Source organism: Manduca sexta, unplaced genomic scaffold (genome assembly GCF_014839805.1).
Source record: "Manduca sexta isolate Smith_Timp_Sample1 unplaced genomic scaffold, JHU_Msex_v1.0 HiC_scaffold_1073, whole genome shotgun sequence".
Taxonomy (NCBI): domain Eukaryota; kingdom Metazoa; phylum Arthropoda; class Insecta; order Lepidoptera; family Sphingidae; genus Manduca; species Manduca sexta.
The window spans coordinates 18,832-32,075 of record NW_023591902.1 but is presented as its reverse complement, the minus strand read 5'-3'; the positions used below and the strand labels follow the sequence as shown (position 1 = coordinate 32,075).

General features: G+C 50.2%; 1 protein-coding gene across 1 annotated transcript; it reads left to right on the top strand.

Annotated features, from left to right (window-relative positions):
- Positions 1-1,370: 1,370 nt before the first annotated feature.
- LOC119191129 (protein KIAA0100-like) lies at positions 1,371-12,654 on the top strand (the record flags this gene model as incomplete). Its single annotated transcript, XM_037445016.1, is given in 4 exon segments — positions 1,371-1,600; positions 1,713-1,909; positions 2,303-2,414; positions 11,242-12,654. Coding segments are annotated over 4 exon segments (602 nt in total), but the record flags the coding sequence as incomplete, so codon positions are not given.
- Positions 12,655-13,244: the final 590 nt, after the last annotated feature.

The window sequence follows — 13,244 nt, the reverse complement described above, 5'->3', positions numbered from 1 at the left end:
AAGGTATGTTACTATATACTGTGTTTACATTTATTACATCTAAAATACCTTGTCATCGGGAATAGCTAACAAATATTTACAATTATTTTAGTTTAGGTTCATGATATTTCCTTTTGTAAAAAATAAACAAACCTATCTAGAGTAAACAAATAAAAATTATTTATTGAATGAATAATTATCAGAATTTTCTTGCGGATTTGTGGTTAAAGTGTGCTTTTAATAAAATATTACTAATAGGATGTGTACTTAGCCCTTTGTTTTGTATTTAATACTTTAAAAATACTTTATTCATAATATTACAATTTATTACATAAATATGTAGAAATATTCATTCTAACTTAATGGATGTGAATGTTTGAGGCAAAGTGGACCACTGAATAGATTTGTAATGACACACAGATAGACTAATGCCCTAATTAACATATAAGATTTTGATGCCGGATAAACGGACAGAACCGGGAGCAAAAGCTAGTAATATACCAAGAATAATGCATGTAGTTATAAGTCCTGTTTTTAAACTATAAAAGTGTAAGTAAGTTTCTACCATATCGTGGTGTGAAGAGACTGATTTGATGAGTAAGATTCTTGGCAGCCCTTTTTTTTATACGGCCGTAGTGACTACCTCATGGTATGCGGATTGAGTTCCGGATGGTGTCGACTGATGGGAGATGATTATCAATCACCACTCGATACAATTATGCCGGCCTATGATTACCGGATCTACACATTCTGACGAAACGCGACTAATGTTACTCTCCTCACCAATTCCCACTCCATTAAGGCTGGACTCAAAATTCCTCTGGCAATAAGTTAAGTGACCTGCTATAAAAAACAAAACATTGCCTCATTTATATCATTACAAGCTTGAAATAAACATATAATTACACTTGAATAAATATTAAATAACATGTTAATAATATTTGTTTATGCCAATTATTTTGAGGTCAGTTCGTGTTTATTTATATGTGTATAACGAGATAGTTTTAATTTGCGTTTAATTTTCACTGGCTATTTAATAATAGTTTGATTCGCCAGACACTATAATTGTATTATAGAAGTGAATAGCGTATCCTTAAGTTTAACTCGACTCATAAAATCCAATAGGATATAATATTTGAAGTAGCAAACGTTGGCAGAATTAATATAAACTTTAACGTTACAAAAGATTATTAATTTAAATCTTTAATAATCTTATAGGTTGCATAAAATTGGGTCGACTATGGCCCTTACTTACACTAAAGTTTAGTACCAATGATCGCTTTTAAAATGTATTAAATGTGATCACTTATTGTTATGTAATCCCTAATTATTTATCTCTTTCGCTTTCTCTATTCCTTTATTTATACAAATGACATATTTCTACATCCCAGGTCTCACAAAGAAGTTCTTCAACACAATGCTAAAGTTCTGCTTCCCGGAGCGTGACCCTGACGCTATGGATGATGCGGAAGATGAGGCCGAGGGCACGTTACGACCTTCGTCCTCCGCCAGCCTGGTCTCCACCGGCTCTAAGAAGATGAAGAAGAAGGGCAAAGACTCAAACTCCAACTTCTACGTGAAGAGGGATAAGAGGGACAAGGATGATGTTGAGAAGATGAAGGTATTTTCTTTATTAGAGATTAGCAAGTCTTTCATTAAAACGCCACTTAGAACCTTTGTGTATTAAGTGCATTTTTTCATCGATTTATGACCACATTTTTCTTTAACAACAGGAGCGTGCTGAAAAGAACAAGCTATTCATATACATCAAGATACCTGAAGTACCAGTGAGGGTGTCGTACAAAGGCAGCAAAGAGAAGAATCTGGAGGATGTCCGGGACTTGCCGCTGGTGCTGCCGACCCTCGAGTACCACAACGTCACCTGGACTTGGCTGGATTTGTTGCTTGCCACCAAGACTGACACTAGGAAGTGAGTCATGCTGGATTTTGTTAATACTGGCATTATAGCTATATTTGATGTTAGGTAAATTTTAAGTGCCTTTGCACTATTGTCTGTTGTTTATAACGAAATGGAGTCGATTGTTAGCTTGTGTTTACTTTTTATTGACATTCAACCTTTGGTGATTAGAATGGGTTTGGAATATAAATCATTGTTTCGTAGTGTGACAGCGCGTCGTCTGTTACTTAGCTAACATACGACGACAGCGCTCTATGCAATTGAAGTTCGATTGGGTGTTACATAATTTAGTACGACTTTATACACCTGAATTTTTAAGTTTTATATATCGATATGTATACCAATAATCGTATGACTACTCTTTAAGTTAAACGGAATATGTTGATCACCGTGTGTGTACTGCAGGGTGATCCTGTCGCAAGCCATCCGGCAGAAGCTGCAGCTGCACCGGCGCGCCGCGGCCGCGCCCGAGCCGCACGAGGAGGACAAGGCGCGTCTGCTGCTCGGCGAGCGGACCGTGAGTCACCTTCTTACCGACTTACACTCTCCACGCGCCATAGTGCCCGTGTGTATATCCGGCGCCGGCAGAAGCTGCAGCTGCACCGAGCCGCACGAGGAGGACAAGGCGCGTCTGCTGCTCGGCGAGCGGACCGTGAGTCACCTTCTTACCGACTTACACTCTCCACGCGCCATAGTGCCCGTGTGTATATCCGGCGCCGGCAGAAGCTGCAGCTGCACCGAGCCGCACGAGGAGGACAAGGCGCGTCTGCTGCTCGGCGAGCGGACCGTGAGTCACCTTCTTACCGACTTACACTCTCCACGCGCCATAGTGCCCGTGTGTATATCCGGCGCCGGCAAAGCTGCAGCTGCACCGAGCCGCACGAGGAGGACAAGGCGCGTCTGCTGCTCGGCGAGCGGACCGTGAGTCACCTTCTTACCGACTTACACTCTCCACGCGCCATAGTGCCCGTGTGTATATCCGGCGCCGGCAGAAGCTGCAGCTGCACCGAGCCGCACGAGGAGGACAAGGCGCGTCTGCTGCTCGGCGAGCGGACCGTGAGTCACCTTCTTACCGACTTACACTCTCCACGCGCCATAGTGCCCGTGTGTATATCCGGCGCCGGCAGAAGCTGCAGCTGCACCGAGCCGCACGAGGAGGACAAGGCGCGTCTGCTGCTCGGCGAGCGGACCGTGAGTCACCTTCTTACCGACTTACACTCTCCACGCGCCATAGTGCCCGTGTGTATATCCGGCGCCGGCAGAAGCTGCAGCTGCACCGAGCCGCACGAGGAGGACAAGGCGCGTCTGCTGCTCGGCGAGCGGACCGTGAGTCACCTTCTTACCGACTTACACTCTCCACGCGCCATAGTGCCCGTGTGTATATCCGGCTCCGGCAGAAGCTGCAGCTGCACCGAGCCGCACGAGGAGGACAAGGCGCGTCTGCTGCTCGGCGAGCGGACCGTGAGTCACCTTCTTACCGACTTACACTCTCCACGCGCCATAGTGCCCGTGTGTATATCCGGCTCCGGCAGAAGCTGCAGCTGCACCGAGCCGCACGAGGAGGACAAGGCGCGTCTGCTGCTCGGCGAGCGGACCGTGAGTCACCTTCTTACCGACTTACACTCTCCACGCGCCATAGTGCCCGTGTGTATATCCGGCTCCGGCAGAAGCTGCAGCTGCACCGAGCCGCACGAGGAGGACAAGGCGCGTCTGCTGCTCGGCGAGCGGACCGTGAGTCACCTTCTTACCGACTTACACTCTCCACGCGCCATAGTGCCCGTGTGTATATCCGGCTCCGGCAGAAGCTGCAGCTGCACCGAGCCGCACGAGGAGGACAAGGCGCGTCTGCTGCTCGGCGAGCGGACCGTGAGTCACCTTCTTACCGACTTACACTCTCCACGCGCCATAGTGCCCGTGTGTATATCCGGCTCCGGCAGAAGCTGCAGCTGCACCGAGCCGCACGAGGAGGACAAGGCGCGTCTGCTGCTCGGCGAGCGGACCGTGAGTCACCTTCTTACCGACTTACACTCTCCACGCGCCATAGTGCCCGTGTGTATATCCGGCTCCGGCAGAAGCTGCAGCTGCACCGAGCCGCACGAGGAGGACAAGGCGCGTCTGCTGCTCGGCGAGCGGACCGTGAGTCACCTTCTTACCGACTTACACTCTCCACGCGCCATAGTGCCCGTGTGTATATCCGGCTCCGGCAGAAGCTGCAGCTGCACCGAGCCGCACGAGGAGGACAAGGCGCGTCTGCTGCTCGGCGAGCGGACCGTGAGTCACCTTCTTACCGACTTACACTCTCCACGCGCCATAGTGCCCGTGTGTATATCCGGCTCCGGCAGAAGCTGCAGCTGCACCGAGCCGCACGAGGAGGACAAGGCGCGTCTGCTGCTCGGCGAGCGGACCGTGAGTCACCTTCTTACCGACTTACACTCTCCACGCGCCATAGTGCCCGTGTGTATATCCGGCTCCGGCAGAAGCTGCAGCTGCACCGAGCCGCACGAGGAGGACAAGGCGCGTCTGCTGCTCGGCGAGCGGACCGTGAGTCACCTTCTTACCGACTTACACTCTCCACGCGCCATAGTGCCCGTGTGTATATCCGGCTCCGGCAGAAGCTGCAGCTGCACCGAGCCGCACGAGGAGGACAAGGCGCGTCTGCTGCTCGGCGAGCGGACCGTGAGTCACCTTCTTACCGACTTACACTCTCCACGCGCCATAGTGCCCGTGTGTATATCCGGCTCCGGCAGAAGCTGCAGCTGCACCGAGCCGCACGAGGAGGACAAGGCGCGTCTGCTGCTCGGCGAGCGGACCGTGAGTCACCTTCTTACCGACTTACACTCTCCACGCGCCATAGTGCCCGTGTGTATATCCGGCTCCGGCAGAAGCTGCAGCTGCACCGAGCCGCACGAGGAGGACAAGGCGCGTCTGCTGCTCGGCGAGCGGACCGTGAGTCACCTTCTTACCGACTTACACTCTCCACGCGCCATAGTGCCCGTGTGTATATCCGGCTCCGGCAGAAGCTGCAGCTGCACCGAGCCGCACGAGGAGGACAAGGCGCGTCTGCTGCTCGGCGAGCGGACCGTGAGTCACCTTCTTACCGACTTACACTCTCCACGCGCCATAGTGCCCGTGTGTATATCCGGCTCCGGCAGAAGCTGCAGCTGCACCGAGCCGCACGAGGAGGACAAGGCGCGTCTGCTGCTCGGCGAGCGGACCGTGAGTCACCTTCTTACCGACTTACACTCTCCACGCGCCATAGTGCCCGTGTGTATATCCGGCTCCGGCAGAAGCTGCAGCTGCACCGAGCCGCACGAGGAGGACAAGGCGCGTCTGCTGCTCGGCGAGCGGACCGTGAGTCACCTTCTTACCGACTTACTCTCCACGCGCCATAGTGCCCGTGTGTATATCCGGCTCCGGCAGAAGCTGCAGCTGCACCGAGCCGCACGAGGAGGACAAGGCGCGTCTGCTGCTCGGCGAGCGGACCGTGAGTCACCTTCTTACCGACTTACACTCTCCACGCGCCATAGTGCCCGTGTGTATATCCGGCTCCGGCAGAAGCTGCAGCTGCACCGAGCCGCACGAGGAGGACAAGGCGCGTCTGCTGCTCGGCGAGCGGACCGTGAGTCACCTTCTTACCGACTTACACTCTCCACGCGCCATAGTGCCCGTGTGTATATCCGGCTCCGGCAGAAGCTGCAGCTGCACCGAGCCGCACGAGGAGGACAAGGCGCGTCTGCTGCTCGGCGAGCGGACCGTGAGTCACCTTCTTACCGACTTACACTCTCCACGCGCCATAGTGCCCGTGTGTATATCCGGCTCCGGCAGAAGCTGCAGCTGCACCGAGCCGCACGAGGAGGACAAGGCGCGTCTGCTGCTCGGCGAGCGGACCGTGAGTCACCTTCTTACCGACTTACACTCTCCACGCGCCATAGTGCCCGTGTGTATATCCGGCTCCGGCAGAAGCTGCAGCTGCACCGAGCCGCACGAGGAGGACAAGGCGCGTCTGCTGCTCGGCGAGCGGACCGTGAGTCACCTTCTTACCGACTTACACTCTCCACGCGCCATAGTGCCCGTGTGTATATCCGGCTCCGGCAGAAGCTGCAGCTGCACCGAGCCGCACGAGGAGGACAAGGCGCGTCTGCTGCTCGGCGAGCGGACCGTGAGTCACCTTCTTACCGACTTAGCACTCTCCACGCGCCATAGTGCCCGTGTGTATATCCGGCTCCGGCAGAAGCTGCAGCTGCACCGAGCCGCACGAGGAGGACAAGGCGCGTCTGCTGCTCGGCGAGCGGACCGTGAGTCACCTTCTTACCGACTTACACTCTCCACGCGCCATAGTGCCCGTGTGTATATCCGGCTCCGGCAGAAGCTGCAGCTGCACCGAGCCGCACGAGGAGGACAAGGCGCGTCTGCTGCTCGGCGAGCGGACCGTGAGTCACCTTCTTACCGACTTACACTCTCCACGCGCCATAGTGCCCGTGTGTATATCCGGCTCCGGCAGAAGCTGCAGCTGCACCGAGCCGCACGAGGAGGACAAGGCGCGTCTGCTGCTCGGCGAGCGGACCGTGAGTCACCTTCTTACCGCCTTACACTCTCCACGCGCCATAGTGCCCGTGTGTATATCCGGCTCCGGCTGAAGCTGCAGCTGCACCGAGCCGCACGAGGAGGACAAGGCGCGTCTGCTGCTCGGCGAGCGGACCGTGAGTCACCTTCTTACCGACTTAAACTCTCCACGCGCCATAGTGCCCGTGTGTATATCCGGCTCCGGCAGAAGCTGCAGCTGCACCGAGCCGCACGAGGAGGACAAGGCGCGTCTGCTGCTCGGCGAGCGGACCGTGAGTCACCTTCTTACCGACTTACACTCTCCACGCGCCATAGTGCCCGTGTGTATATCCGGCTCCGGCAGAAGCTGCAGCTGCACCGAGCCGCACGAGGAGGACAAGGCGCGTCTGCTGCTCGGCGAGCGGACCGTGAGTCACCTTCTTACCGACTTACACTCTCCACGCGCCATAGTGCCCGTGTGTATATCCGGCTCCGGCAGAAGCTGCAGCTGCACCGAGCCGCACGAGGAGGACAAGGCGCGTCTGCTGCTCGGCGAGCGGACCGTGAGTCACCTTCTTACCGACTTACACTCTCCACGCGCCATAGTGCCCGTGTGTATATCCGGCTCCGGCAGAAGCTGCAGCTGCACCGAGCCGCACGAGGAGGACAAGGCGCGTCTGCTGCTCGGCGAGCGGACCGTGAGTCACCTTCTTACCGACTTACACTCTCCACGCGCCATAGTGCCCGTGTGTATATCCGGCTCCGGCAGAAGCTGCAGCTGCACCGAGCCGCACGAGGAGGACAAGGCGCGTCTGCTGCTCGGCGAGCGGACCGTGAGTCACCTTCTTACCGACTTACACTCTCCACGCGCCATAGTGCCCGTGTGTATATCCGGCTCCGGCAGAAACTGCAGCTGCACCGAGCCGCACGAGGAGGACAAGGCGCGTCTGCTGCTCGGCGAGCGGACCGTGAGTCACCTTCTTACCGACTTACACTCTCCACGCGCCATAGTGCCCGTGTGTATATCCGGCTCCGGCAGAAGCTGCAGCTGCACCGAGCCGCACGAGGAGGACAAGGCGCGTCTGCTGCTCGGCGAGCGGACCGTGAGTCACCTTCTTACCGACTTACACTCTCCACGCGCCATAGTGCCCGTGTGTATATCCGGCTCCGGCAGAAGCTGCAGCTGCACCGAGCCGCACGAGGAGGACAAGGCGCGTCTGCTGCTCGGCGAGCGGACCGTGAGTCACCTTCTTACCGACTTACACTCTCCACGCGCCATAGTGCCCGTGTGTATATCCGGCTCCGGCAGAAGCTGCAGCTGCACCGAGCCGCACGAGGAGGACAAGGCGCGTCTGCTGCTCGGCGAGCGGACCGTGAGTCACCTTCTTACCGACTTACACTCTCCACGCGCCATAGTGCCCGTGTGTATATCCGGCTCCGGCAGAAGCTGCAGCTGCACCGAGCCGCACGAGGAGGACAAGGCGCGTCTGCTGCTCGGCGAGCGGACCGTGAGTCACCTTCTTACCGACTTACACTCTCCACGCGCCATAGTGCCCGTGTGTATATCCGGCTCCGGCAGAAGCTGCAGCTGCACCGAGCCGCACGAGGAGGACAAGGCGCGTCTGCTGCTCGGCGAGCGGACCGTGAGTCACCTTCTTACCGACTTACACTCTCCACGCGCCATAGTGCCCGTGTGTATATCCGGCTCCGGCAGAAGCTGCAGCTGCACCGAGCCGCACGAGGAGGACAAGGCGCGTCTGCTGCTCGGCGAGCGGACCGTGAGTCACCTTCTTACCGACTTACACTCTCCACGCGCCATAGTGCCCGTGTGTATATCCGGCTCCGGCAGAAGCTGCAGCCGCACCGAGCCGCACGAGGAGGACAAGGCGCGTCTGCTGCTCGGCGAGCGGACCGTGAGTCACCTTCTTACCGACTTACACTCTCCACGCGCCATAGTGCCCGTGTGTATATCCGGCTCCGGCAGAAGCTGCAGCTGCACCGAGCCGCAAGAGGAGGACAAGGCGCGTCTGCTGCTCGGCGAGCGGACCGTGAGTCACCTGCTTACCGACTTACACTCTCCACGCGCCATAGTGCCCGTGTGTATATCCGGCTCCGGCAGAAGCTGCAGCTGCACCGAGCCGCACGAGGAGGACAAGGCGCGTCTGCTGCTCGGCGAGCGGACCGTGAGTCACCTTCTTACCGACTTACACTCTCCACGCGCCATAGTGCCCGTGTGTATATCCGGCTCCGGCAGAAGCTGCAGCTGCACCGAGCCGCACGAGGACAAGGCGCGTCTGCTGCTCGGCGAGCGGACCGTGAGTCACCTTCTTACCGACTTACACTCTCCACGCGCCATAGTGCCCGTGTGTATATCCGGCTCCGGCAGAAGCTGCAGCTGCACCGAGCCGCACGAGGAGGACAAGGCGCGTCTGCTGCTCGGCGAGCGGACCGTGAGTCACCTTCTTACCGACTTACACTCTCCACGCGCCATAGTGCCCGTGTGTATATCCGGCTCCGGCAGAAGCTGCAGCTGCACCGAGCCGCACGAGGAGGACAAGGCGCGTCTGCTGCTCGGCGAGCGGACCGTGAGTCACCTTCTTACCGACTTACACTCTCCACGCGCCATAGTGCCCGTGTGTATATCCGGCTCCGGCAGAAGCTGCAGCTGCACCGAGCCGCAAGAGGAGGACAAGGCGCGTCTGCTGCTCGGCGAGCGGACCGTGAGTCACCTGCTTACCGACTTACACTCTCCACGCGCCATAGTGCCCGTGTGTATATCCGGCTCTGGCAGAAGCTGCAGCTGCACCGAGCCGCACGAGGAGTACAAGTTACTGGAGCAGAATGGCGTCAGATTTCTGTACCTACTGCAGTCGCACACCTATCGATCGCAGAGCGCGCGGGCGCTACTCGCCGAGGCTGCGGGTGCGGCAAACTGCCCGCGGCCCGCGCGGTTCTAGTTGTCCGCCGGTATAGCGGATACCGCGTACAACCGCGCTCGTTGCGGGCGTAAAACGCGTCGTGCAATGTGCATTTGATTTTGAAATGTATTTTTGCATTCTACAGGAATTGTGGACCCGCAACCATGGCGGGCGCGGATGAATACCGCTTCGTGAGTTCTTAAGTAACAATTACAGTGTAATCATTCACGGCAAATTGAACTCTGCGAAGTTTTGTAGCACGTCGCATATGTATAGAACTATTGAAATATCACTATCTAATCTTCGTTGTCGCTTGCTTTACGGGGAAGGAAAACATCCTAAGTGAATCTGCATACCTGAGAAGTTCTCGATAGGCATTTTGAGGTTGTGTGAAATCCACCAATCCGCACTAAGCCAGCATGGTGAACTAACATCTACTCCTTCTCAGTTGTAGAGGAGACCCATGCCTAGCAAGGGGACAGACAGTATTAAATACAGGCCTGATATCATTATTATATATTATTGAAATATTGCTGCTAGAGAAAACACATCTGGAAGTTCTTGTTCAATGTGTTGTTGCAAAGACCTAATAATCTAAATTAGCATCACAAGGGAGTAATATATTTAAATAATTCCATTTTTGAAAATTCTCCAGTTAGTAGAAACTGTACTGTACAAAAATAGTCTCAGAGAAGAAAGGCATTATAACAAAAAAATATCGCGTTCAAAAGTAAAGAAAACAATATTTTCTATAACTTATATAGCATAACTACCGTCATATATATAGCTTAGTAAAATTAGTTCATGGGCAAACCATCATCTTCCATGAAGTCACTAGATTTCTAGTAAACCTTCTAAGGTTACCTGGCCACATGCAAAATTATTCAATTAAATCAGGCCTATTTAAAGCATATTATAGCTTCACAACGACATGTATGGTCTGATTTAGACTCAAGTCTTTTTCTTATATATTTTTTCCTGTTATTCAACCCCCAGAATTTTTTCCCTTCATCTCAGTTTATGCTCGCGGGTTTTTTAAAACTCATAATCCATTTAAACAAGTTCACTGTAATATATAAATAAGAACAATACAGGTATTCAATGAACGATGACGTCACGCGTACTGACGCGTACGTCAGGTAATACAGGCTCCTTTAGTCACGTACGTCAATACGTCAGCGGGATGATACCGAGAATATGATGTTGACCGTGAAACAGTTTTATTGTGATCGTTCTTAATAACTAACCTTACTCTAAATAAATAAGTGTTTATTACACGAATTAATTCAATAGGGAAAATATAAAGTGGAATAAACAGGTTGAGTAATGCTAACATCCCAGAAAAAAATATATTTGGTAGATTATTTTTCATCTGGTTTTATAAATCTCAGTTCTCAATTCTTCCTTAAAAGTTAATGTATTAATTGTAGAATTATAATTGTCGTTATCAACTAATGGTCATTTATGTTGGCCAGGTAAAACGATTTTAATACCCTGCCAAATAATGTTATATTACAGGGAGTTCTGGTAACAATTAGAAAGCTTGTTTTCTCTGTATCATGTAGTTTATATCTTAAACTGATTTTGAAATGAGCAACACCAGAGTTTCTTGCCCGTTCTTTGGTGAGAACTGCTTTCCAAACTGGTGGTAGAGTTAATATTGACGGAATCTAAATAATGTATAACATTTTACAGATTTTAATAAATCATTTCATTTCATTTCACATGGTTAAGTATTATTTTACTAGGCAATATCACAATACTTGGCAACCACGGTGAATTTAAAACTGAAATCGATTTCACCTAAACAACGGTATCAGGACTATCAGGCATCATGTTTTTAAATATAACAGTTATATAACTGTTCCTTCATTTGATTCACAGGTAGCAGAGAGCAAACCGCAAAAGAAAAGCACGCCGAGCGTTTTCAAGTTTTCAAAATCATAGCAATCAATAATAAAGAAGAAGAAATAGGTTAAAAACCATATGATACATATTCTAATGACTGAACACTGGTTGGACTTAGCTCTTAATGGAGCTTGAATAATGCAAGAAAAAAGACTTTATTTAGCCACTTAAAGGGTAGAAGGCTAGATTTTTTATAGGAAGAAGTTCAAATCTTAAACCAGGTAGATGGGATATTACATACATGATAACCATACTTACAGTCATGGTCTCAACAAGGATGATATACTGGCAATTGTCGTTGGTAATTGGGCTTCCCATTGCCAAAAAAACGGACTATGGCGTGTAGCTGCGTTTAGTGAGATTAGATGCAGTCTTCTAATTGCCACCCAAGCCCTGATTTAGATACTTGACGAGTACAGACGAATGGTCACGAACATCAGTGTGCTAACAACTTATTGGGAAATACATAGTCATATATTCGTGTACGAATTATTCGCCAAGTTATTCGTCAATAGTCTAAATGAGGCATTAGATTGTTTAAGGTGGACTTCCGATTGATGCTTCGTATTTGTAGACGCTTGTCACAAGCACTCCTTTATTACTGGCTCTCTGTTTACTATGTGCGAGTGTATCACTCGTAATCACAAACAATATTGTTAGGACTTACAGTGCGCCTGAACGCATAGTGTCAGCAATTTCATATTTGTCTTTAATTCCAAAGTCGTATCTTAATATTAACCAATCACGTTCATGCCGAAAGGACAGAGACACGACTTTTTATATAAATAGCATTGCTTTGCGTGTATAAATAACTGGCGTATAACTAAAATAAAGTGCGTATGAAGTAATGTTCGGAAGTCAACCTTTAACTCTTTAGTGTGACAGAAAGAATCTGCGGAACTATTGTAATAGAGGCTAGATGTGGATAGGATGTTGTGGTTTAGAAATCGTGTAAGTATTTAATGATGATGTATAAGGAAAGCTAAGAATCGATTTGATGTTCTTTATACAATTGCTGTTACTTTGTGTCAAGGTGGTAGACGGAAACTTGAAATACCTAGATTGTTAGTCATTAGATAATAGTCTATGATACCAGCAACAAATTAGTTGCCATATTAAAAGCGATTGTATAAAGAATATTTTATCATTGAAGTTCATATACAGGGTGTTGCGTAAAGGCGGTATACATAATACCCAAAATAGGGGAAACCGATAATAACTTATTTCTGAAGGTCACATAATTTAAGGTGTTCATTTCTGAGTGGTTGGATTTGTAAATTTAAATCGAAATGATTGTCGTGACTCCCTTGAATATAATGACAAATGGTAAAGGATCAATTTTCAATCTACGCAGATGTTTCAAACATATATATACTTTGTTAGTAACGATATCCGATTTAAAGTATTAGTACTGTTGCAAATTTTGATAACATTTCAAAGTTCTTACAATTTTAATATACGCGTAATCTTTTGCTTTACATATACCGCCTTTTTGTAACACCCTGTATACATGTTCAGAAGTAGGAACAACTAATGAGTGAGTTTTCATATCATTGGCATAATGTTGAATGTTGTTATAAAATTAGGTATTTTATTATTCAAGATGGCGGAAAAAAGACTTAATTCGAATCTAAATTTATTCAAAAACATTCTTATCTATTCTTAAAAGCGAAAAGATTGGCACGAGAATAAGTTTTATGTTATTGCAATAAAGTCTATTTCTGATAAAATACTATCCTGTGGGAATCGTATAGCAATTCCTGGAAGAAGATTGTTGATTTTAAAAATACAATATTATTTACGAATTACAGTGTAGTTAAATGCATGAGAGTCGAGCTCTTAACGATACACACCAATGCGGTAATTTCTTAATTTTTTACCGACTTTACAAAAAGAAGGTGCTGTAAGGTACTTGGCTCGGCTTGCTCTCGTACTGCACTGTTAATTAAACTGTTCCAAATACTCATTGATTCAATATT